This window comes from Glycine max, chromosome 15 (genome assembly GCF_000004515.6).
Source record: "Glycine max cultivar Williams 82 chromosome 15, Glycine_max_v4.0, whole genome shotgun sequence".
Lineage (NCBI taxonomy): Eukaryota > Viridiplantae > Streptophyta > Magnoliopsida > Fabales > Fabaceae > Glycine > Glycine max.
The window spans coordinates 8,964,401-8,989,661 of record NC_038251.2 but is presented as its reverse complement, the minus strand read 5'-3'; the positions used below and the strand labels follow the sequence as shown (position 1 = coordinate 8,989,661).

The window sequence follows — 25,261 nt, the reverse complement described above, 5'->3', positions numbered from 1 at the left end:
TCAGGTGAAAAATAAATTTATTTATATTAAAATCCAAAAAAATAAATTTATTATACAATTGTGGTGGAGAGAGAAGGTGGAGGAATGGAGATGGAGGGAGAGATAAACAATTTCATCATGGTATGGACCACAGCTTCAGCAACGATGAGTTACTGCCCCAGAATTTATTACTAGTATCCATCATTTTCAAGATTGGGATATTTTGCTCCTCCTGTTTCATGCCAAATAGCCTCCACTTCATTTTCCAAACTTGACTGTATAAATTGAGAAAATTCCCTCCTAGCGGCAGCGGTCCTATATTCACGCATAATTACGTAAGCCACCTGCCATGTTTTACACCTTAAAATTTCTAAATCCGTCATTTTTCACAAATGAAAAGACAAATACAAACTTATACAATCCAATCCATTTAATTATGGGTTTAACCGAAGGCTTGATCAATTTTGCTTTCATGCCATCGTCTCTCGTATCATGACATTATCATTTCAGTAATAACACGAATTCTAAATCTAAAAAAAAAAATAAAAAAAATAGTATAACTCGCTTAACAAAGTAAATGTCGCATTTAGAAAAAAAATCTAAAATAAGTGTTATATTTAATTTTTTAATGTAATATTAAATGATTTTTTATTAATACTTCTAATAAGTGTGACTTTAATTTCTTAATGTAATATTAATTAAACATTTATTTATTAATTTTCCTAGGTCATGTAAAATAATAAGGATAACACTTATTTTGTATTTTGTAGCGGGGGGGAGTAGTTTCTAGCAAGAATTCATCCTATTATATTAATTTTTTACATGACATTGTCGCATAAATTTTTTTAACTTTCCTATCAGCATATAAATATTCACAAATATTAATAAAGGAACCAATCTTTAAAAAGATACTATAAATATAAAATATTTACAAATAAAATTACAGGAAAAAAGTTCAATACAAAAAATATTTATTCTCCATTGATTACGCTTGTTTGCTTAAAGGATTGCGATGGGATAGATATGGCTGTGCAAACCGAGAGAGCCATGAGCTGCCAGAGTCATATAAGAGTAAATGTTGTGTTTAATTGCAAGGCCTGCCAAGAAACTTAATGCTTCCACACTACCGATGCCTTATGTGAATCTTGGAATTCTGTATTTGACACGAACCTCGGTCCAAATTTTATACACATGTCGAAGTGGCATGCATTATGCATAGCTACCATATATCTGTCAGCATACACTATTATTCTTTTCCACAACTTGTGAAGAGCAAAAGTGTTGAGGTTCACATGGAGACGAAGAAGCGCATAGTATCATTCCAATTACAAGCACAGGCGCTGTTGCTGGTTATGATGATGGTGGCTTCACCTATCATGAGTTGTCCACCCACAGATGGAAGGGGATGCAAAGACTGCATTGTGAACCAGATGAAAAACGCTTGTCCTCCCTGCACACCAATCCTACACTGCATGGCTCGGTGCTTGTGGGATGGCAGCTCAAGGCCCAATTGCATCAAGAAATGCGACTGCAACACCACCTACCCCACCCTCTCTGACTGCAAGGGATGCATGTCCAAGTGCAAGTGCAGCTGCGTCAACTAGCACCTCCCCCCAACAAACTATCACACGATTCATCATCTTAATTACTCGTCTTGGCTCCACCATTATGTGTAACTATATTAAGCTAGTCCAATAATCCATGTATCTTGCACTAGTTCTGAATTTTTCATCAGCAGTTCACTCTACTTTAATTACCTTTTTTACTCAAAAAGTTTGGGTAAATTGCCCGCCCTTACCTGGAGCTTATTAAGGCCAAACACAGACTTCGCTGCTGAAATAAAGCTTGCATAATATTCACACCTATTATTATCCATCTTCTAAGTTCTCACATGATAGTGGAATTGGAACTTGTAAAATCAGTTCATTTTAGTTTTAATTATCTTTGCTACTTTTGTTTATTTAAAATAAGTTTAACCAAATTGAATCCCGACTCGATTAGAAACTCATTAGGGTCACGATAAGAGCTCAAAAAGCACATTCGGATATACTTACAAAATTCAAACTCACATTCTAAGGAGAGGTATTCTTACCAAGTAAGCCAATCAACTTTCTTTGACATTATGTTAATTCCTTTAGACCATATTTATTTCACTGCTTTGTATTTACTATATAGTCTATAGCTAAAGCACAAAGTTTTTAAGGTAAGCAACTATAGAGATTAATTATATTGTACAATTACAAAAACACATAAGAAAGCGTGTGTGTACGTACAATCGTACATACATAATTAAAAGGGGGATGAATCAGGGTTCACGAAGAAACCTTTGTAGGCAGCGAAATCCGAGATTCTGAGCGCAAAACCGTTCCATTTCATCGCCACCGTTCTCCAGACAAATACTTTCTTCCATGTCGGCCAAGACTTCGTCCCAATTCTTCATGGGCCACCAACTGGACTCATCGATTTGGGCCTCGGAGACAGAGTCCAGTATCTCCTGGAGGCCCACGATCCGACGGGTGACTTTCCTCCGAGTGTCCCTGACCGTTGGATCAATTCCGGGCACGGAGTCCAGCCTCAGCAGCAGGGCCATGAGCGCCTCGTTCATTCGCAGTTTCTCGAGGTGGTTGGCGCGCACGGCGTCCACCGTGTCCTGCCGCTGGATCAGGCGCTGCAGCCGATCGGCTTCGGCATCGATGGCGGCGATTTTCCGGTAGAGGACGCGGATGCGGTGGGCGCGGTAGGCGGATTGGATGGAAACGGCGGCGCTGGACGGGGAATTGGTTGGTTGTTGTGGAGTGTGGCCATGGTGGTAGGGGTATGTGACGGTGGTGGAAGAGGGTTTCATGGGAAAAGGGGAGTTTGATAGTCACACATTGGATTGGACAGTGAGTGAGAAAAGAGTGAAAATAAGGGAATGAAGTTGAAATATGTTGGCGCGTAGGTGTTGTGGAAATGAGATGGATGATAACCTTTTGGTTGATGCGGGACCCCACTTGCTTTTCTCCAACCTTCCTCGGCTCCCACTACTCTTCTCTTTCATGTTTAAATTCAAATCCTCTGATAACTTTTCGTCCATGGATGGATGGATACCACATGATCGTATTATCTCCATAAGCAAATCATTATTATTAGATATTTAAGTGTCATTTTTTACTATTATGTGTCGGCCTTATCTTATTTTCATATATTCAATTTTTAAAATTTTATTTTAGTATTTATATTTTTTTATGTTTTTCAAAAGTTTTATTTTGACAGGATTCATTTTGATTTTTTATATTTTCAAAAGTTTTATTTTGATTTTTTTTTAATTTCTGAAATAATTAATTTAAAATAATAACAACTAAAACCATCATTTTCTTTATAACATTTGAATACCTACTTTCCTAATCTTCATTCTCTTTTTATGCAAACTCCATGATCACCACCACAACCTAAATAATACAACCACCTTCCACTAAGATTTACAACCTTCTCAACATTACAACAGCAAACCAATCAGATCCACGACATCCATCTACCAAACAACACAATAGCCATACTGCGACCCAACATCAACACATAAAAAACATTGAATCCCAACACTGATGAGAAGCTTCAAATGTAGCATTGCCATAATTTTAAATTTTGCTTCAATTTTTAGTTACACTATTTTAAATTAATTATTTAAAAATTATTAGAACAGAAATCAAAAAAGACCAAAATAAAACTTTCAAAAAAACAAAGGATAAAATAAAAATTTTAAAAACACAAAGAGTCAAAATAAAAATTTTAAAACTTAATATATCGAAATAAAACTTTTGAAAACATAAATGACTAAAATCAAACTTTCAAAATTTAATGTGCAAAAGTAAAAAAAAAAAAAAAACTAAAATATAATAGATCAAAAATGACATTTATCCAACTGAGATATTGATAACTTCGCAGGGGGTTATAATTATCATGTTAAAACAGATTTGAATAGGACCAAAAATGTTTTGTGTTGTTTTTCCCAATTAGAATTAGTGTCAAGTGTAAACTGTTAACTGAAAATTTTAACTTTTAAGGTGAATTTTTATTATGCAAGTTATTAAAGTAGACTTCAAAGAAAAACACCCAAATCACGTAAAGACTTATTTCATAACTCTGAAATCTTTGCTTAAACATGTCACCCGGCGTATATTCAGTAATTGTGTATACATTGGACATTATTAGCATTGGGCGGTCGGTTCGGTTTGGCATTACAGCGTACAACTGGTGTGGCACGAAAATCGCCTTGTTTGTAAACATACGACTATTATACCACGTGCAGCAGGATGATTTTGTAGAATTTGATAATATTTTTTTTATAAGTATTGGTTTATTCCAATGTTGGATCCACACTATAGCATAAAAAAGAAAAATATAAAACACCAGCTTTATTAAAGTCAAATTATGAGCCGAGTAAATAAAACACGCTATGTGGAAAGGAGCCAGATACTTGATTCTACAACTCCTCCCACCACAACTGGTAAAGACTATGAAATGATACTGACCTCAGGGAGCTGCGGGAACAATCTTGCCCGAGCAGGTACCAAACCCAATAGTGTAACCATTTCCCTGCAAAGCAAGAATTTTATATCTTACCATAAAAATTCAAGTCATACAACTAGTAAATAAGAAAGATCAAGAACTGCTTCATGATTATAATAAAACTTTCAATGTGACAATCAAGAAACTTGCCTCGGCTATAATCAAAATAAGTACGGCACATCGTTTTAAAACAATCTGAGCAGTCTAATTTAGAGGTATGCTGCAGTCATATATGCTCAGCCATAGTCCAAAGAGGAAAAGAAAACCCCTACTATGTGTAGGTTTGGAAGGCTCAAACGGGAATTGAAGCTATTTTCAACATGTTTAGAAAAATGTTTGGTGAATGTTTCAAATGGCAAAATGTAGCCCAATTTGATTATAGTGGAAGCAACTATGTAGCTTTTGCATTGGATGGAGAATTTGTAAAAGTTTCCAAGCAAAGATCAATCTTAACCAAAATCAATTTTGCAAATGCTCAGCCATTGACTCTTCACTTATAAAACTGTCAAAAAAAATGCAACTATTCAAGAACTTCATATCAAAATAACATTCTTAAAAATCAAGCTGATTAATATTGTAGTGGAATGCTTATAATTGGGGCATAAGTGAGAACAATACCAATATGGAAAATAGAGAAATTGGGGAAATGATATTCCCCTTGGAAATATGCCAACAAGTAACTAAATTAGCAGGACTGCTGCAGCAATTCAGGTCTAACAACACAACTAATCAGATATTTGAGAAAGTAAATTAGCAGTGATTCTGTTGTATGTTTTCGTTATTGGTCCCATATGCTATAGTCTGATAGAAACCTGGTATCTCCGTCAAAAAAAAATAGAAACCTGGTATCTTATTAATAGAGTAGGGGAATTCTTCCCCAACTACAGCAATGTAGAACTTAAATCCTGTCACAAATGACAACTTGTCTCTCTCTCGACCTCCCCTCAAATTTATAGGCAATCTTCCTTAGTTCCTCTCCATCTCAGCCATTAAACTAACAGATATAAACAACTAACTCCCTCTCTCACTAGCTAATATAACAACTAACAAATATTTACAACCAACAGATATTAACAGACATAACAATACTCTCACTAAAGTTTCACCTTGTCCTCAAGGTGAACAGCTGAACAAGTCTCACCAAGGTTCCAGCTGCTTGCAGCATAACAATCAAGCCAACTCAACTACTGCAGTTTCAAAATGGCCCCAACCCCTCCTGGGACAAACACAAACAGGTGCCCTGTTTGCTAAGGCATTTTTTTGCCATGAAACAGAGCCTCAGTGTCTCTGTAATTGTACTAACCTGTTGCAGCTGAAAATTATCAAAATCTTCCAATTTATGTACTAATATGGTTGAACACTCTGATGCATTTTTAAACCCACCAGAGTCCACCCTGATAACTAAAACAGAGTCATACTTCTTGAAGATAGTGTAGTGCTCTTCATACCCTAAATTATTTTACTAACCTGTTGCCGCTGAAAATTATCAAAATCTTCCAATTTATCTTCTGATATGGTTGAGAACTCTGATGCATTTTTTAACCCACCACAGTCCACCTTTTTTATATCTAAAACAGAGTCATAATTCTTGAAGGCAGTGTAGAGCTCTTGATACCCTAAAATTTTTGCCCACACTACCAATTGCATAGCATCATCTACTTATGTTTCCTGGTTCAACAGTTCTACCCCAAAGTCCCTCTCTTCAATCTGAGTACTCTCCATATAGATCATGAAAACAATCTAACTGTTGTGTTTTTCATTTCCCTCTTTCCCTTCTCCCTCTTTAGTGTATTGGGCTGGGTCTGTTGAGTCTGAAAAATAATTTTCTTGAAGAGTTCCAATTCTAAGGTTTGTTATTCTCTATTCTTTTGCATCCACAATATAGCTTCTTTCTCCGTCACCTTGATCCTAGTTGATCTCTAATTTTGTTTCTGGTTCTGGTTTACAAAGGTTTGCTTCGTCTCTCCCATGATGCTTCTTCTTGTTTTCCACCTCCATATCTTCATTACTGCATCTTGGTTCCCATAGTTCTTGTTCCTCTTTCCAGACCCAAACTAGTTGATCAAAATCATGCTCTGGTTGGAATCTTTTGACCAGCACCTTCACAAAGATCCACCATGCTGCATTTGGGTAATGCCATTTCCATGTTAGCCACCAATTAAGAGCACCACCTCTCAGAGCTTTCAAAGCCTTTGATAGCTTCTCCTGGATCAAAAGCTGACAAGCTAATTCTGGATCATGTTCCAACGGCTTCAAAATATTGTACCCCACCAATCATTGAATCATCTTCAAGATTCAATACCCACTACTACAAGATAAAAGTTCTGACACCAGTTGATAGAAATCTGGTTGTTACAGAGAGTAGGGAAAATCTTCCCTAATTAAAGCACTGCAGAAATTCTTCAAGGATCTGCACTTCCCAATGCCCAAAGGTCTCTATCTTCTCACAAATGACGAGATGATCTCTCTCTCAAACTACCCTCAAATTTATACACAATATGTCTTAATTCTTCTCAACTTCAGCCCAGCAAACTAATAGGCATCAACAACTAACTCACTCCCTCACTAGCTAATATTAACAACTAACAAAAATTAACAAAACTAACATGGTCCTAAGTTTGAAATTCATAAATTTGAATAGTTAAAAACTAGATACTGGGAAATGAAAACTAACAAATCTCTCAAGAAAAACTGAAAAGATAACAGCATTTTAGCAAAACAGAGGCGTTGAAGATCTTAATTGATTGTAACCTTGCAATATCCAGTTAAGATAACTTCATCTCCATCTTCAAGAAATTTCTTATTTAACCCATTCACTGGTACCGCGTTTTGTCCATTCCACGTTAATTCTAGCAAGCATGCCCGGGACTCCGGCTCCTATAGTGAAAAGCACGTATTTTAACTGAAATTAGTTGACCAGTTGAAAAGGAACAATTCCCTCTAACTGAAAAAAAAGTTAGACTGCATAAAATATGGAATCTTACAGGACCACTAACTGTCCCAGTTCCGAGGAGATCGCCTGGCCTAAGGTTGCAACCGTTGATTGTATGGTGAGCAAGTTGTTGGGTCAATGTCCAATATCTACAAAGAGGCAGAACAAGTGTGATTTTTTTGTATTATGTATAACTGTTTCAAAGTATAACTTTCTCTAATAGGCAAGGGCAAGCAATTATACGATGGAATGGAAAGATGTAACAGAGCCTACTTGTGCACTATGTACCCAGGAGAATATATCACCAAACATAAGTCAAACTATGCACAAAATAATACTAACAAGTTCCATGCCATTCACATCTTTTAAATCAACAACATGATCGCAATTGCCTTCCAAGCTAATATATATATATATATATATATATATATATAGAGAGAGAGAGAGAGAGAGAGAGAACTAATTAAATAAACTGAGCTGTCAATATTAGTTGAAGAGAAATTCCTTACAAGTGCTTTAGATTAGTCCGTGACACCACACCTGAATCTTCATGCCCCGCAGGTTTTATGTGAGCCTTGCAGAAAAAAACAATTTTATGATTAACATAATAATCTAAAAAATTAATTGTATTTTGTTAGGATCCAATTGCAAGGTATGGGACTTTAGTTCCACACTGGAAGCATGGGATTCTACACTCTAGTGTGGGGTTTATAAGGTTTTGGGCTCTCCAACGACAACAGCTAGCTTTTTCACTAGCTTTTGTGGTGTGGTTTTCCCAAAGTTCTTATCATTTATTGTCTAGGAAAAAGAATCCTAAAGTCTACTTCAAATACAGCAGTACATAAGGACCATAAAGAAATGCCATTAATCTGAGATACAAGAGGAAATAATATGAAGCACATGCATATAAAGGTACTCTGAAATACCTCTAGGGAAATATCATAGATTCTGGATACTTTTTCAGTCAAGTATGGAAGTGGAGGAGGATCCTGCATTTTATGGATAATGTAAATAACGTGCTAAGGTTAATTTGAACTTTAGACATGAACAACCAAATTATAAAGTTCCTACAATGTCAATCTCGAAAGAAAGAAACCAGTTACCTGTTTTGGGGCTTCGCAAGCAAAAGGTTCTAATGCTTCCAAGGTCACAATCCAAGGTGATATTGTTGTTCCTGTATAATTATAGTTAGCACCATAAAGGAAGATTAACTCTAAAATAATGACCAAAAGGTGATGGTTTCTGTCTAGAGCAAATGGCACATGCAATCATCCATGTTGGATATACTGCACAAGTCCAAATGCCCAGCTTTTTTCAATTAGGACTTAAAAGATATTAAGTAATTGTTTGAAACATCTTACCAAAACTCTTGCCAAGAAAAGGACCAAGAGGAATATATTCCCATGCCTGAATATCTCGAGCTGCCAAATACAATTCAGTAGAGCATCAATTATTGGGCATAATAATAATAATAATAATAATAATAAATAAATAAATAAATAATATATTGAATTGGAAAACTACCACTCCAATCGTTCATTACAACAAGTCCAAAGATGTGATCTTCAGCATTGTTAATATCAACAGGTTTTCCCAATTCATTTCCAGGTCCAACAATAGTAGCCTGCCAATAAACTAAGATTTTAAGCTTAAATAAAATAAATGAAAAACAATGCAGTACCAAGATAACTCATTTAGAACAAACTATATACAAAGAAGAAATTGAAACAATGTTTAATCTTGAGTTTCATATTTTTAAAATAAAAATTTACATATGCATTTTAGTGAGTAAAATGGCCTGAGAATATATATGTAAAAAACAAGCTAACCATTTCCAACTCAAAGTCTAGCTTTAATGAAGGGCCAAAGTAGGGAGTAGAGCTGCCAATTGGATGAGCTTGACCTCTGGAAAGCACAAAGTGGCATGACATTGTGAGATAGAATGCAGAGCAATTAAATGCATAATGTCTACAAAAGGAACTAGAACCCGGTACTGTCATAAAATGTTTCTATTTTCATGAACATACAACACATGAAGTATGATAAACAACCAAACATTGATGTGATATATCTTTATATGTTCATAGCCATAAGACTTACAAAAAAACAGAAGATTCATAAAGCCATTTAAGCAAGCACACAAACTCAACCAGAAAAGTTTACAGTTAGCGTCAAAACTTATCACCTTGGCCGAACAATATCTGTTCCGGAAATAACAACAGAAGATGCTCGTCCATGGTAGGCAACAGGCAGGCGATACCTGTGAAACAAGATTAACTTTTTAGTTACAGAAAAAAAATTAATCAAATTTGTAAAGTCTTTTAAATCAACGCACCAATTATCTAGAACAGGAGTCTGTGGCCCACGAAAAATGAGCCCACAATTTTTAGTGTGATGCAGAGACGTAAAGAAATCGGTATAGTCCCCAACAACAACAGGGAGAAGCAACTCCACAGTACTCTGAAAATTCAAGCACCAAAATCATTAAAGAAGTGACAAACACAACACAACCATTTTAAAATAATAAATCAGGAATGCCGATTTACAATACCACAGGCAGTAGTGATTTCTGCCTCAAAACCACGTTGTCCCTCAAGGTTGGCTCAGTTGCTGCATTTAAAAACAACCCAATTGACATAAGAACCAGCCATTGCAGCTCACACAAACTTTAACATGCATGTACACCCTCATAAGCAGTGCAGTGTAAAAAAGTGAACAAATAGGCCTTGTTTGTTTACTGTTTTCAAAAATACTTTTCTATTTTCTAAAATTTGTTTGTCCAAATAATGAGAAAACATCTCCCATTTCTGGGTTTTTAGTTTTTAAAACACTTGTTTTGGAAACAATTTTCAAAACTTAATAGAATTTGGATGAAAAATTAATTGTGAGTGATGTAGAATCATTTTAAAAAACAGCTTTTAAAACAAAAAAGCAAGAAGTGAATCATACAAGCCTTAAAAAATTAAACAGAAACAACGTAAGGTTACATGTACCTGATAAAAGCTTTTGAAGAGTGGCACGAGCTTCCTTCCAAGCTGGCCTTCCCAGTGATACAAACTTATTTAGATTAGGCTGTCACAGTACAGAGATAATACAGTTAGACCACCAGAGTTTCCCATTTCCCATACCCATCACGACCCAATATCGTAAAACCTTATATTAAAAATTAAAAAATAAATGAAAACAACGTTGCATGTTACACAAAAAGATGTAAGAGAGAGAGAGAGTAAAAGTGTTCATCCTAATATTAATTAAGGTACGTACATTCTTCTCTTCCTTCAAGTTTTTCAGGGAAACAAAAAGATTGTGACAAATCCATAAATTACGACATCTTAGGCTAAAATTAAGGTACACTCTTCCGCCTTCGCTTCTTTTTTTTTTTTTTTTTTTGAGCTTTGAAGTTACCCAGATTGGTTAGTGCATGTTTGGATAACAAATAAAGAAACTCAAAAGTACTTCTACTCTCAAAGCAACAAATTCTTCCTTCTTCATTTTGTGTCTTGGAATTCAGAAATGTGCATTGAAATCCCCAAAAAAAGAAAAACACGTTACCAACTTGTACCCAAACATAAGTGAAAGGCAGATTGAAGTTGAGGAAGTTACCTGGAGGAAGCAATCGGAGTTTTTGAGGAGAGGGCCGTCGAAGAGACCAGCGGAAGAGATTTCGGAGAGGTCGAGGACGAAGTCTCCGATGGCGACGCCGGGACGAGGAGGAGAAGCGGATTGGGGCTTGAACACTCCGTAGGGGAGGTTCTGTATGGGGAAGTGAGAATCTGGGTGGACCGAAACGAAAGATTGAAGCACAGCCATGGTACCGTACTGGCAGTGGTGATGACGGTTACTGCTCTAGCTCAGGTCAATGCTGGCAGCAGCAGCACTTTGAAAGAGACACTGGACCGAGAAGAAAGAGAGAGACTAGTGCGTATCAGGAACAAGAGCATGATTTATTTTATACAGTTGTTACAGTATTCTTTTTATTATTTCTAATCATGTTATTTGATACTACATACTAACTCATTTTGTCGTAATTGATTTCCGTCAAAGATTAATGAGATCTTCTCTTTTTAATTAATTTTTTTTTTCACAGAACTTTAAAGTTGAGATCTTGTTTAGTTGTTTTACGATATCAAATCTTACTCGGATTAATGATTTATTGATACAAGTATAATATTTATAAAAAAAAACTATTTAAATTTGTAATATTATATTTTTAAAAATTATTTATGTACTAAAAATGAAAATAAAATTAAAGTATTTTATATTTATAGAGGAATATTAAGTAATTTCTTTCTTTAAAAATTATATTGAGTTGAATAATTGTTTCAAAGATTTTTTTTTTCTTTTACTTGGCTTTTTTGGCTTAAAGTATTTGTTTATTGAATCATAATTTCGAATTATGGGATGGTTGTTGAGAAGGTATCAAGGGGTTAGATACTGGATAGCCACAACTACCTCCCACTCGAAGCATCCGCTCACCTTGAATAGGATTAGAACTCATGATTTGAAACCAACTCATGATTGGAAACCAATTAGTTCACATATGATAATTATTTATATGTTTTTATCTTTTAATTAAGTAGTTTGCGATTTAAATTTTAATTATTTTTTGGATATTAAATAATTTGTATTCAGAGAAAAATATTCACCTTAAATATATTTATAATTTTTAACAAAGATTAATCATCACTTTTATATAAAAAATCATGATATGAAGATTACTATTAAATTTTTAAGGGGAATTTTTTTTATAATTATTTAGGCTTACATGAGCTCACCAAAATCTCATGTCCTAAAAAATATGTTTGTCCCTAGACTAATACCCATGGGAATAGCAATTAGGATTTATTATTATATTTTGTGGATAATTAGATTTATTATTTTTCAACACTACTAGTTCACGAGATCAAATATCTGGGGTGGAATATTCGAAGTCTGTACATAAGCCAAATTCTAGTTGTGTATTTACAAGGAAGGATTTCGACGCTTAAATAAATATTTATAGGAGATGAAGCGTGTAAGAGTTAAACAGATAATGCCTTAGGTGTGTCAGGCTTGTTTATTGGATTTTTATTTCTCTAGGATAATGTTTCTCACGTGTTGATGTATAAAAATACATGGACAAATGGCTTCAGGTGCACAGGCTACCCACGAAACTTACATATATATATATATATATGAGTCTCATTTTTTGAATCCTTTTAAAAGTGAACTTTTTAGCCTTACCCAAGAGTCCCACCAATATTTTAATCTCTATTAAAGATTAAAATATAAAATAAGGTATGTGGTTTAGCAAAAAATGGGGGTATTTTAGCAAAATTAAAACCCCTGACCTAAGGTCCAACTCTAATTCACAACACTACACTAAACCTAAATGAACCTCCACACGGCTTGCACTGCAGCAATCTCCCTCGCACTCCTCTTCTTCTCTTTTTTTGTGAATGTGGGCTACCCGCAAAACCCACGGGTTCAATAAAAATGAACCTATTTAGAAAGCGGGACATGCTAGGTGCACCCAGCAACATTGCTATTGCACCCAACAATTAGGTGAATGGGCAAAATTACTCTTGTATTAAAAAAATAATTCCTTCTTTCGAAAGAAAGTTCTTCCGGTAGAACAATTTATTCTATCAGAAGAATCTTCTTCTGGAAAAGTTACTGGAAGAAGTTCTTCCGGTAACTTCTCCGGAAGAAGGTTCTTCCGGATTGTTCTACCGGAAGAACCTTCTTCTGAAAACTTTCTGGAAGAACCTTCTTTCGGAAGAACAACAATTTGTTCTTCCGGAAAGTTTCCGGAAGAAGGTTCTTCTGGTAGAACACAAATTGTTCTTCCGGAAGAATAAATTATTTTTTTTAACACAAGGGTAATTTTGTCCATTCACCTAATTGCTGGGTGCACCAACAATGTACACCTAGCATGTCCCTTAGAAAGCGAGTTTCGCAGCACAGGCTTCAAGGTAACGGATTTCATGGGTTTACCTGCATGCCCACCGATATGTATAAAGAGATGTATCAAATTCCTTATTTGTAATGGTTTTGTACTCATTATATCATGGGAAGTTGTTATTCTCACCTTCACTTTTGCTCTTTTGTAACGGTTTTGTAGTCATTTTCTCATGAGAAGTTGTTATTTTCATCTTCATTTTTGCTCTTTTGTAATGGTAGTGGCAGGCAACGACTTTGTGCTCGAACTTTTGTATTAAAAAAAAAGAAAAATTGTTGAAACTATTAGAAGAAAAATACAAAAAAAAAAAAAAACATTACGTGTTGAAAAAATCTGCCTTTGAATAAAGGCTTCGCAATTGTACTCAAACCAATTAAAAAGAAAAGCCAAGCACACAATAATTAACAAGACAAAAATACTTCTTTAAGAAGAAAAGACAAAAATACAAAAAGAAAAAAAATAATGTAAAACGTTAAGTCATTCATAGATAACAAGAAAGCAAAAGTCCTAAAACCCTGAAAGTTTTTACAAATCTTTTTCGATCTTCTGATGCGTTTATTGGATTATGATAAGAGCTATATGCATGTAATATGTTTGTGATCAAACCACTTACAAAGAAAAAACAAAAGAAAAATATATAGCTTTAATATTGTGCCAATTAATAACATTAATATTGTGCATATTTAGTTCTTAAATATTTTTCAAATAGAAATTTGAAAATAATTCGGAGATTAATGATTAAGAATTCCATAATTCGGAGATTAATAATTTAGTCACTCATGTGCATTAACGATAATTGATGTTTTGAAATGTTAAAATAAATTGACAAAACTAACCCTATTTTAGGTGGAAAATAAAGATTAACAATAGACTAAAATGTAATTTTTATTTTTTTATTTTTTTAAATCGTAAATTTAGTCTCCTTATTTTTTTAATGGAGACATTTTGTCTCACGTTTTTTAAAAAATTGTAATTTTAGTCTTTTATTTTGTTTTAATTGAGATATTTTACCTCCTCTTAAAAAAATATTATTTCAATCACCATGAATAATTTTAAATGTTGATTTGTATATAAAGTATGTGTGTTTGTTAAAAGGATGGTTCAGGACGAAAAAGACTTCCAAGAAGTATAATTTTTAAAAAATTTCAGAATTATAATTATTGGACCCAACTCGAACTAGTCATGTCAATTCACTTGTTTGCAAATTAGACATCCAATTATTCTAAGTCACTTGTTGGATCGGTTACGTGACCTTGAATTGATAACTAGACAGGTCATGTATTTTTTAATTTTTTTTATATAGTTAAACAACATCACTCATATTAAAAAATTCAATTTATATTTTACACTTATAAATTTACTTATTTGTTTCATCAAATATAACCACATCTTAAAATTTAAGATTAATAAAATTATGATAATTTTTTATTTTTTCTTCATTAACTTGTGTGTATTAAATTATGGTTATCATTGTACAACATTGATATATATTTAAAATTCTAACTTAAGGTTATTTACACTAAATTCTAAAAAAATGCTATATGTTTAAAATTTTAAACTAATTTATAACTATATATTTTCTAAATATATTTTGAATTTTATTATACTTTAGATTTATCTAATTTTTTTTAATATAAATAGAATCAACTAATAACTTGTTGACCCAATACCCTGTGGATTCAATAATAACCAGTCCGATTCTCATGTCTGATAACATTGTGAGGACCATCTGAGTCATTATTCCCAATTTACTAATTTACTTGTAATATATATATATATATATATATATTGGGCTTGGCTGTCTATTGGGCTTGGCTGTATCAGCTTTGCGTTGGAATTTTGCCATGAGATTCAGATGCTGAGCACAAAATTGTTAAACAGAAATCTAAAATATGGAACCCTAGAATTTGTGTGTTTCTCGGAATCGGTGAACGTTTTCTCTGGTTTGTGGTGTTGAGACGCAGAGAAAAATGTCGACGGACCTGCAATTGAAGTCGAGTTGTAGCGGATGCGGATCAACGACGGATCTCTACGGAAGCAATTGCAAGCACATGACTCTGTGCTTGAGCTGCGGCAAAACCATGGCGGAGAAACGCGCCAAATGCTTCGATTGTGGGGCCACCCTCACTCGCCTCATTCGAGTTCGGTTTTTTCCCCCTCTTACTTTGGCGCTTTCTAATTTTACTCTATTCGGCGCTGGCAAGCTAATTAAACATGATATATTCGGTTGTTTGTGATAGGAATATAATGTTCGTGCAAGTTCTACCAATGATAAGAATTACTTCATTGGAAGGTTCATAAACGGTTTGCCTGATTTTTCGAAGAAGAAAAGTGCTGAGAACAAGTGGTCTCTGCAGAAGGATGGACTGCACGGACGCCAAATTACTGATACTCTGCGGGTATTGAAATCTATCCTTGTGTTATTATTGTTGCTTTGTCGTTATAGCTTCCAAGCGTGGTATTTAGTTAGAAGGAGTGCTTTAAAGCACTGTATTTCTCAAAAGAAATGCTCTCTGAAAAATTGGAAACTTGTAATACTTAAGTATTACTTTATGCTTAGGAATACAACGACATATCATGTCACGGTAATGTCGAAGTTCAAAGCTTGAATTGCCAAGTGGATGATTATTAGGGAGATGGATCTACGTTAATAAAAACGGAAGTGAATAGTTTCTATTTAATTGTAATAGATCGTGTTTTTCTTGATGCATAATTTCTTGTTGCATTACATAGGAGAAGTACAAGAACAAGCCTTGGCTCTTGGAGGACGAAACGGGTCAGTCCCAGTTCCAGGGTCATCTAGAAGGTTCCCAATCGGCTACATATTACCTGCTAATGAAGGAAAGGAAGGAGTTTGTTGCCATTCCTGCTGGTTCTTGGTATGCTTGTTGTGTTAAGGATTGTGTTTGACTGTGAGAAGAATGCTCCTATGAAATTTGCTTGTTTTTCTTTTCTTTGGTAATGTCCTATTTTTTTATTACCGGTTGAAAAATAGTAAGCAGATGTGTTGTAACTTGTATGGCATGTTTGTCTTTTTAGGTACAACTTTAACAAGGTAGCTCAATATAAGCAATTGACATTGGAGGAAGCAGAAGAGAAGATGAAGAATAGAAAGAAAACTGCAGATGGATATCAAAGATGGATGATGAAAGCAGCAAATAATGGCCCAGCTGCATTTGGTGAACATGGGAAATTTGATGACAAGGAAAGCAACACAGGTGGAGTGAGAATCCGTAAAAAAACTGGTGAGGATGATGAAGGTCATGTCTCTGATAAGGGAGAGGAGGATGAAGAGGAGGAATCAGAAAGGAAGAGTAGACTTGGACTAAATAAAAGAGCTGGTGATGATGATGAAGAAGGTCCAAGGGGAGGGGACCATGATCTAGATGACGACGATGTTGAGAAGGGTGAGTATCTTGCCTTCTTTGTTCATGATGTTTCTGATTAGTTTTATGAAGTGTTGACCTATCTACTATGCAATTGCATGCCATAATCAGTCAGATAGGCATAACACTTATGCAACTGCTGAGGTGGGATATGCATCATAAAATGTTGGAGATGAGAGGAAACAACTATTTCTCTTCTGAATATGATTCAGTTCTATAGGAGTTCTCAAAATGGCCTTCTTTTACAGTATCTAACTTGATTACTTCATTGTTGTGACTTGTGTATCTGCTTACTCACTGGAGGATATTGCTTAGAGAGTAAATAAAAATAAATAAATAAACTAATGCTTCCATGAATCAAATATAGGCTTCATATAGTTCTTGTTTTTAAGTATTTATTTTGAACTTGGATGTAGCTACTAGCTAGGATTATAGAATTCATATAACTTGTCAATACTGGTGGCCATAAGTTTGCTGTGTGTGCGTGATTTATCAAAAGTTTTGAATTGTAAAAAATATTACAGGGCAGGTGCATCTTCAATGTGTCTAATAAAGTTTACTTATTTTCTAGTAATATGACTTTTTTTTATTAATACTATTAAAAAAGCTGACAAAGAAATTAAAAGATTTTGAAAATTAACTCATGAGAACATCTTGTTTGAAAGTTGACTGACTTGACAGTCTGCAAACCAATAAGTAATAGACTGATAGACACATTAGACTTGGCTGTCTCATGTCAAGAAAGCATCTATTTGCATGTTGCAGCAGCTGTTCATCTTTTCCCATGTAACATTTCTTAGAAAATCAGTCAATCATGCACGGTAAGCCATAAACATGACACCATGAATTATACAATGTTCTGAATCATACATCTGTTACAGGTGATGATTGGGAGCATGAAGAGATTTTCACTGATGATGATGAAGCTGTTGGCAATGATCCCGAGGAAAGGGAGGATTTGGCTCCTGAAGTTCCTGCTCCTCCTGAAATCAAGCAGGTTAGTTTTGGATATCTAATGGTGCTCTGTTTAGTCATTATATTGCCACTTCCATGTCTTAGCTTCTATAATTGATGTTATGTATTTGGTATGGATTTATTTATGGATGTCAAATTATTGTGATACAATGGCTACAGCATTTTGTGCCCCCCCCCCCCCCCCCCCCCCTTTTTATCTTGTAGCTCTCCATATGCTATATCCTCACTGGATTTAATTACTTTGTTATGAGAAGAAAATAAGCACAAAATCAGTAAGTCATTTTCTTGGTTGGAAAACATAAAAGATAAATTTGAAGAGAATTTTCTTTCTGAAATAACCTTCAACAGAGAGGCCTCTTTATTGATTCCAGGATTAGAACTTCAGTACTTGATTAAGCTACATTTTATTAAGGGGTTTACTTTGCTCATTTGCATGAGTGGCTTGGTTTCCTTTTTACATGGTAGTATGCTATGCTATATCCTTTCAGCCATGTTATGATATTATCATTTTGGTTACAGGCATCCTTGATGTATTATATTATGTTCTACATATGGTATAAATTGGAGTGGACAGCATTCCCTCATAAATCATTCCTATAATTGCAATTGCAGGATGAGGAAGAAGAGGATGAAGATAATGAAGAGGGGGGAGGTCTGAGTAAATCTGGGAAAGAACTGAAGAAGCTGCTTGGAAAAGCTAGTGGTCTGAATGAATCTGATGCAGAGGATGACGATGATGATGACGATGATGTATGGGTTTTTTTTTCCTTCTCTTCTTTTTTCACTTCGCCATTTTCTTTAACTTTTGATAGATGTACTATAATTGTTAATTGTTCCTTGTGCCACTGATAAGATGAAAAAGTTAAACATAGCTTTAGTGCAAGCAGCAATCCCTTTTGTGGTGAGCCTTTTGCATTTGTGACTTCAGATAGGGGAAGTGGTTAATTTGTTTTGATTTCACTGGAATTCTGGAAAACCTTGCATATGGTTTGAACTGGACTTGAGCATTTTTCATGGATTAATGAGTCATTTTTGTTTGCCTAGGTGGAGGATGATGTTGGTGTTCCTCCTGCCATTGCTACGAAGCAAAAGGATGCTCTTAAGGAAGAACCCGTTGACAACAGCCCTTCAAAGCCAACAGCAACAGGACCTGCTCGTGGAACACCTTCTTCAAAGTCTTCAAAGGGGAAGAGAAAATTAAATGAAGAAGCAAAGCCATCTAATACTGCACCTCCAAAGAAGGTGAAGGTAGAAAATGTAAGTCACTGATTTTTGTGAGATTTCTTGATTATTACAATTATTGCTTTACTTTAACTTTTCATAAAAATGTTGGCTGCTTGGTTAACTTTGATAAATTTAGCACTTAGCTTTATTTTAGAAAGGTATTTTATTGCAACTACTTAATTGGAAAACTTTTTTTGAGAAGATTTGGACAAAAAATGCTCTTAATTTAACTTGGAAGCAATTTTTCCATTGATGGATTCAAACACCATATGGCTTTTATTGTTTTGTTTATAAGATGAGATTTTTTTAGAAGACTCTTTTATCAAAGAAACTTTTTCTGTTACAAAAAGAACTTGATTTTAGATGCTAATCCAAAAGGTTTTCCTATAGATATCATAGAAATTCTTTGTTATCTTATTAAATCAGGAACCAAAAGTGTCCACCAAAGATGGAAATGGGTCTGCATCTAAAAATAGTGCACCTCCAAAAGGTACACCTCCATTGTCATCAAAGGCCGGGTCTTCCACAACCACTTCTGGACCTGTGAGTGAGGAAGAAATTAGGGCTGTTTTAAGGCAGAAGACTCCGGTGACCACTCAGGATCTTGTAGCTAAATTTAAGGCAAGACTAAGATGTTCAGAGGTTAGTGTTACTTTTGCTTTATCCTCGATAGAACTTGATATGTTTGCTTAATTATTCTTATAACCAATTAATGTATGTCATGGTCACAATATGTTTATCTTTATAATCCAAGTCTGCTTTTCACTGCTCCATACTCCCCCATGCCCCAGTCTAATTCCTAATCAGCATTTAGTCTACTAGAATTCCTAAATTGGCTCCAGTTTTTGGAAATTATGTTATACAGAGAATTTTTATGGGGCTCACTTTAATACACTTAACTCTTAAGAATGAATTTGTGACTCTGTCAATGTTGGATTAAAATGATGCAATCTAACTAATAATCATATAGTGAATTATTGCCTTGTTCTTTTGGATAGATGTTGGATGCATGAAATATGTATTAAGTAAGGATTAGAATGCTTATCTGATACCTTTTCTTAGCTTGAGTTCCATCCCAGATATTGAGATAAACAGTGTTTGAAGATAAACCACAAATTGAATGGTAGTTTCTACAATATTACTATAACTAACTGTTAGCTTGTAAAAGCCCAACATGGCTTGCTACTTTGCTCAAAAGCAAAACGAATAGGTAGCTGCATTAAATGGGAGGTAAAAACACCTCTCCCTTGCCCTAACATAGGAACTGTTCCTACCACCCAGCTTGCGCCAACATTTTATATTCTTTTCCTGAATTTTTTAAAAGTTTTTCCCCTTTTGGTGAAGGTGTAATAGTCTTCTCTAACTTGGACTTTTTTGTATTTTTTATTTACTAGCAATTTTCGGGTGATCCATTTGGATTGATGGCTAAACTGCATCTGTGCTTCTTTGCCACATGCAGGATAAGCAAGCATTTGCTGAGATCCTTAAGAGAATCTCTAAGATACAGAAGACTACAAGTGGAGCCAGTTATGTTATCCTGAGAGATAAGTGACAATGTAGACCCCAATGATTGGTTTTGACGGAAAATGCAGCATTAAGAAGAAAATAAGTTCATATACCATGTATATTTTTCACATTTTGGGCCCAATCTTTGAGATTTATACTATTAAGTTAATGCCCATTAAGTGTACGACTTTTGCTTTAAAACTCGTTGAAGATCAGTTTTCTTCTGGGAGATGCAAATTGTACAAGAGTAACAATACTTATTTTTCGTGTTATGTGGCCATTCATAAATGTTGTGAACTGTAAAATGTAGCTTGAGCAATTTCATCAATCATGATATTTCGAAATGCTTTAGGAAAATAAAATAGTTACTGATAGCGCAATAGGTAGTCACTGTAATTTCAGGAATTAAGAATCCTACTCTTAAAAACGCATTAGTTCAAGACTCCAGATAACAGGTAAATCCATAAATACAAGACAAAAAAAATATCCTTCTTAAGAGAAAAATAGAGACATAAAAAATTCCTGAAATAGTGTCTTATAAAAATATCCTTCTTAAACTAGAAGCACATAGCAAGGTCCCAAATCCCAAAATAGTGTCTTAGATACATATATAGAGCCAATTGTTCTCGCATATAGGCTTGGGACAGGTGTCAGTAAGCAAGGCCTATGACGACAAACAATATAACCGTGAGCATTAACATAGTGTTGTGCCCATAACGTGCTGAACCAGAAGGAGTGGTGGGCGCCACAGCCTCATCTGTTAGGGTAGAAGACTCTATGATGCGTTCATCAGCCTTGGGCAGAACCTCAATATGTAGCTTGAGACCATTTTTGCAATTCTCTGGTTCACTGCTCACAAAATACCTCATTCCTTCACTCTCAAGTGGGATAGTATGCAAACCCTCTGTGTACATCTTGATGGGGTTGCTCACATCACATGCCTCATATTCCTCTTTGCTTTTCAGCTCTGCGACTAATCCCTGAGTCACGGAGTAGGTAAGCCCTGCTCATTTTGGCACGTGCACAGGCCCACAAAATCCTAGAGTTATTATTTATTAATTTAAATAGAGAAGCACTGCATAAGGACAAGAAATTAAATGTCTCATGATATTGATACTTACAAAACTTGTTTTTATAAGGGACATATATTCCATAAATCATTTTTATACAAAATCTTATAAAATAGAGACATAAAAAATTTTAAGAGAAAAAAAAATATAATAAGATGAAAAGAGAAAGGCAGAAAAATAAATTATAAGGAGTTATAGAAAGATTATATATATAAATATATAACATAATTATTTTTATGATACATTTTTCCTCTAAAAAAATATTTTTATAATTCATTTTTATCTTTGAGGTCATTGTTTGATTCCTCATTTCATCCTTGCATGTTATAACCCTAACATAAATTTATAATACAAGTATTGCGTCAAATTAAAATAAATGCTACCTACTAATAACACTGTTCAAATAATAATGCCATACATTTTTAACTCATTTTATTTCCTTTATTTAAGTGGGTGCTTGAATTAAAAGATAGTAGGTTTTATTTGTTGACAAAAAAACATTGAAAAAAATTCCTAAAAAGCGATTCCAAAAAGGAGCCAAGTCTATGCTTCCACTGATTAATGGCACACATATGAAACAACTAAGATCTATTGGGAATTTGAGTAATTTGTACGAGGTAATATTGTAATAAGCTTTCACCAGTATCAATATCACCATTGTGAAAAGAAAAAATGGTACATATACGAAAGCAAACCTAGAAGATACGCAATCTAACAACCGCAGTGCCTGGGCTCCGCCGTTTAAATGAAACCATAAACAGACGGGGAAAGCCAATCTATGAAAGCAAACGTGTTATACTCGTCTTTCATTAATTCGTTGCTTTTCGGGAAGAACATCAATAACATAATCAACGGCAAGCCCCAAATCATGTAAGAAAAAAATTCTATAAAAAAATAGACAAATGCTAACCGGTATTTAAGGAAAATGGTCAAGAATATTAAAGTAAAAATATTTTTATTGAAATAAATAAAATTTGATCTGTGAATAATCTTTTTTATTTTATCATATCTTGTTATGATTTACACGATAAATATTTTTTTAGTTCCTTGAGCTATGCTTATAAAAAAGTATTAAAAAAAAAAAAACAGAACAAAATACTGGGCATTTGCCTATAATTTGGTAAATAAAAAGAGAGAGAATTAGAGACTTACAAATTTGGTCTCCAACCCTGAAGACCCTGCCTGCAGCCCAGGAAACGAGGTCTGAGGTTTGATCCCAACCACGGTCTGCTCCGACCACATGGTGCACCTGCGCTTCCACCCATTTCCCACCAAGGCAAATGGCCACCAGAGCAACAATAAAAATCATCCCTTTACCCATTTTCATTTTCTTATATTCCTCAATCTCAAACACAAGGTAGAGGTATGTATGTGTGTGTGTGTGGAGTGTGAAGAGAGTAATGGAGTGGTGGTGAAGAAAAAAGAAGGCACTTTATGGTTATAAAGGAATGGTTTGGTTTTTTTTCGCCGAGGAAGGAATCACTTTTCGAGTAGCTTCCTTCCTCTCCCAAACTCACACGATGCAAAGCAAGGACTGGTTGTTGTGAGTTGTGACTCTCCTCCCACACTCACTGTAACCAATTGTCAATTGCGTAGTGTCAATGTGTGTATATGGAAGGTACTCTTATTCTAGCTGTTTCTATTTCTATGCCCTTTACCACAATAATGTGAAGGGCTTCCATGATTTTCACCATTCATGGACCACTTTACCGGTTTACCCTCCATCACATTATTGGATTCTTTATTTTTAATTAGTTTATTTTTATCTAAATAAATTATTATTAAAAAATTTAAGGTGATACATTCAATTTTTTTAACAAGTACTTATTATTTAATATTTATAAGAAAATAAAATTAATTAAAATATATTTATTATTTATTTTGTTCTTAATATTTTAATTTTGATAGACTAATTCAACAAAAACGAGACAAACAAATACTTTAAATATATATATATATATAAAATGTAAGAGGGTTGATATATTTTGGGGGGGGGGAGGTTGATGGTGGAGTGGGCCAAACCATTTTGCCCCCCTACTTTACCCTTCATCACATTTGATTGTATTCCTTATTTTTCTCATAAGAAAAAAATGTTACTAATTAATACAATTATTAATAAACTTTTGTTATTTATCCAAATTTTTTGAAAATTATAAATTTGTGTAGGTCTTATTCTTTATTTATGAATATTATTCATAATTTTATATATTTTATGTTAAACTAGTTTTTTATTTTTAATTTATTTTTTTTTTGGTTCAATTTGGTCCTCATCATCCATTTTTGCATAACGTCGTTAAATTTGTGTTCACGTGTTCACTTAAGGGAAGGACATGTCATTTGCCACGTGTACTCCATTGCTGACAATTTTGCGAGAATAGGTAACAAGACCAAATTGAACTTTTTCAAAAAAAATAGAAGATCAAATTAAACAAAAAAATAGATGACTAAATCGAACTAAAATAATAAATTAGAAAAAAAAACCTATATTTTAAATTAATAAGAAAGAGTGTTAAGAGAAATGTGTAAGTAACCCTTCATGACACTTTAATTAGTTTAGGCATTTTAGTTTTGAAAATTTTTAAAAAAATTCTGACAATTTTTAATTTTATAAGATGCTACTTATTTTAACATTTTTGGTGTAAAATGCTAATGAAAAATAAAATGAAAGAATATTAAAATAAATAACTCTTTATAGAGGTAAAATTGAAATGCCCAACTAATACAAACTCAAAAATTGATTTAAAAGGTTTTTTCCCCAGCCCCACTGAAAAACTTTCGGTACAATAAAAAGGGGAGTCCGTGATAAAAATGAAATATTATGCAACCAACAACCATCCCAGAAAAAGAAAAAGAAAAAATGGGAATAGAATAGCAGTCACTTATGGGGTTCATTTGTGTCCTCTAAGTGGGAGGTTCCGGGAATTGGCAATGTGGGATGAAAACATGAATATCAATCGTATGAAATACTTATCATAAAGGGAACACTAAACTCAAATAAATATTATTTGATGAATACTTCTTTTTTTAAGAATATAATTTTATGAACCTAAAATGGGCCAAACTTATAAAAATACCTTGACAACGGTTTGATTTTTAAAAAATATAATTTTATTTTTAATTACAAAAATATTATGTTATCTTTTATGAGATTAATTTAAAATATAAAATAATTGGAGTTTATGATGAATTTTGAATTTGATTCTTCTTTTAAAATTTTGCAAGGTATGAATTTGGTGAAAGTTTGATAAATTTTGAATGATCTTATATAATAAGAATTTAGGATTTGAAGGAGGGAAGTTTCGAGATTTTTGTTATTTATAAGTTCCTAATTTTTTTTCCATGTTTATCTTAGCTTATTTACCTGAAATCCTTTTTTACTTAAAGAAACATTTTGGCGTGCCTATCCTCTTATTATCGTTGGAGTAGAATTGAGTTAGGCCCAAAATTTTCACAAGTCTAAGAACCCACTTGTGACTTTCGTGTTTTTGCTCCATGTTCCTCTATTAACATTAAAACATAAGTTATTTGGGAATTGAGTAAGTAGCTTATAAGCTTTTAGCTCCTAACTTATGGTTTATAATTCAATTTTACCAAATATTTTCTTAGAAAAGAGACTTCGGTACAAAGTGTGAAGGAAAAAAAAAGAAATTAACGAAAAAGGTAAAAAGAAAAATTTAATTTATATTCACTTTCAATGTAA

The 25,261-nt window shown here is 33.9% G+C and overlaps 4 protein-coding genes across 6 annotated transcripts; 1 reads left to right on the top strand and 3 right to left on the bottom strand.

Moving 5' to 3' along the window:
• Positions 1 to 11,409, bottom strand: LOC100812790 (fumarylacetoacetase). Of its 3 annotated transcripts, none has more exons than XM_014768018.3 (15): positions 11,063 to 11,409; positions 10,453 to 10,531; positions 10,011 to 10,069; positions 9,795 to 9,919; positions 9,645 to 9,719; positions 9,289 to 9,364; positions 8,984 to 9,083; positions 8,821 to 8,880; positions 8,563 to 8,633; positions 8,386 to 8,448; positions 7,969 to 8,033; positions 7,512 to 7,608; positions 7,279 to 7,404; positions 4,491 to 4,554; positions 1 to 323 (listed from the first exon to the last, which is right to left on the bottom strand). In XM_014768018.3, the coding sequence occupies exons 1-14, from the start codon at positions 11,267 to 11,269 to the stop codon at positions 4,492 to 4,494; spliced, it is 1,266 nt and encodes a 421-aa protein (XP_014623504.1). In that variant the 5' UTR covers positions 11,270 to 11,409; the 3' UTR covers positions 1 to 323; position 4,491. The 3 variants fall into 3 exon arrangements, with proteins under 3 accessions (XP_014623504.1, XP_040865923.1, XP_040865922.1); XM_041009989.1 differs by having other exon boundaries at positions 1 to 294; XM_041009988.1 differs by lacking the exon at positions 1 to 323 and adding an exon at positions 4,276 to 4,337.
• Positions 2,088 to 2,863, bottom strand: LOC100814935 (uncharacterized). Its single transcript, NM_001253170.3, has one exon. It carries the CDS (start codon positions 2,822 to 2,824, stop codon positions 2,285 to 2,287), a length of 540 nt encoding a protein of 179 aa, NP_001240099.1. The 5' UTR covers positions 2,825 to 2,863; the 3' UTR covers positions 2,088 to 2,284.
• A 3,792-nt stretch (positions 11,410 to 15,201) lies between the features above and the next one.
• Positions 15,202 to 20,796, top strand: LOC100812247 (transcription initiation factor IIF subunit alpha). The gene is made up of 9 exons (XM_014767953.2): positions 15,202 to 15,541; positions 15,641 to 15,799; positions 16,134 to 16,279; positions 16,440 to 16,807; positions 17,668 to 17,783; positions 18,374 to 18,511; positions 18,806 to 19,018; positions 19,412 to 19,627; positions 20,445 to 20,796. The coding sequence occupies exons 1-9, from the start codon at positions 15,371 to 15,373 to the stop codon at positions 20,535 to 20,537; spliced, it is 1,620 nt and encodes a 539-aa protein (XP_014623439.1). The 5' UTR covers positions 15,202 to 15,370; the 3' UTR covers positions 20,538 to 20,796.
• A 217-nt stretch (positions 20,797 to 21,013) lies between these two features.
• On the bottom strand, positions 21,014 to 23,191 carry LOC100811710 (uclacyanin 1). The gene is made up of 2 exons (XM_003546130.5): positions 22,714 to 23,191; positions 21,014 to 21,494 (listed from the first exon to the last, which is right to left on the bottom strand). Exons 1-2 carry the CDS (start codon positions 22,886 to 22,888, stop codon positions 21,142 to 21,144), a joined length of 528 nt encoding a protein of 175 aa, XP_003546178.1. The 5' UTR covers positions 22,889 to 23,191; the 3' UTR covers positions 21,014 to 21,141.
• Between the last annotated feature and the right edge of the window lie 2,070 nt (positions 23,192 to 25,261).

What these genes read in the sequence shown, in the direction of transcription:
- LOC100811710 (XM_003546130.5), bottom strand. Translation starts at nt 22,888, where the DNA reads ATGAAAATGGGTAAAGGGATGATTTTTATTGTTGCTCTGGTGGCCATT. An exon ending in CAGGGTTGGAGACCAAATTT is followed by an intron (nt 21,495 to 22,713) that starts GTAAGTCTCTAA and finishes CAAAATGAGCAG; the next exon opens with GGCTTACCTACTCCGTGACT.
- LOC100814935 (NM_001253170.3), bottom strand. Translation starts at nt 2,824, where the DNA reads ATGAAACCCTCTTCCACCACCGTCACATACCCCTACCACCATGGCCAC.
- LOC100812247 (XM_014767953.2), top strand. Translation starts at nt 15,371, where the DNA reads ATGTCGACGGACCTGCAATTGAAGTCGAGTTGTAGCGGATGCGGATCA. An exon ending in CTCCTCCTGAAATCAAGCAG is followed by an intron (nt 17,784 to 18,373) that starts GTTAGTTTTGGA and finishes TTGCAATTGCAG; the next exon opens with GATGAGGAAGAAGAGGATGA. An exon ending in ACGATGATGATGACGATGAT is followed by an intron (nt 18,512 to 18,805) that starts GTATGGGTTTTT and finishes TTGTTTGCCTAG; the next exon opens with GTGGAGGATGATGTTGGTGT.
- LOC100812790 (XM_014768018.3), bottom strand. Translation starts at nt 11,269, where the DNA reads ATGGCTGTGCTTCAATCTTTCGTTTCGGTCCACCCAGATTCTCACTTC. An exon ending in TCTTCAAAAGCTTTTATCAG is followed by an intron (nt 10,070 to 10,452) that starts GTACATGTAACC and finishes TTTTAAATGCAG; the next exon opens with CAACTGAGCCAACCTTGAGG. An exon ending in TTTTCTTGGCAAGAGTTTTG is followed by an intron (nt 8,634 to 8,820) that starts GTAAGATGTTTC and finishes ATAATTATACAG; the next exon opens with GAACAACAATATCACCTTGG.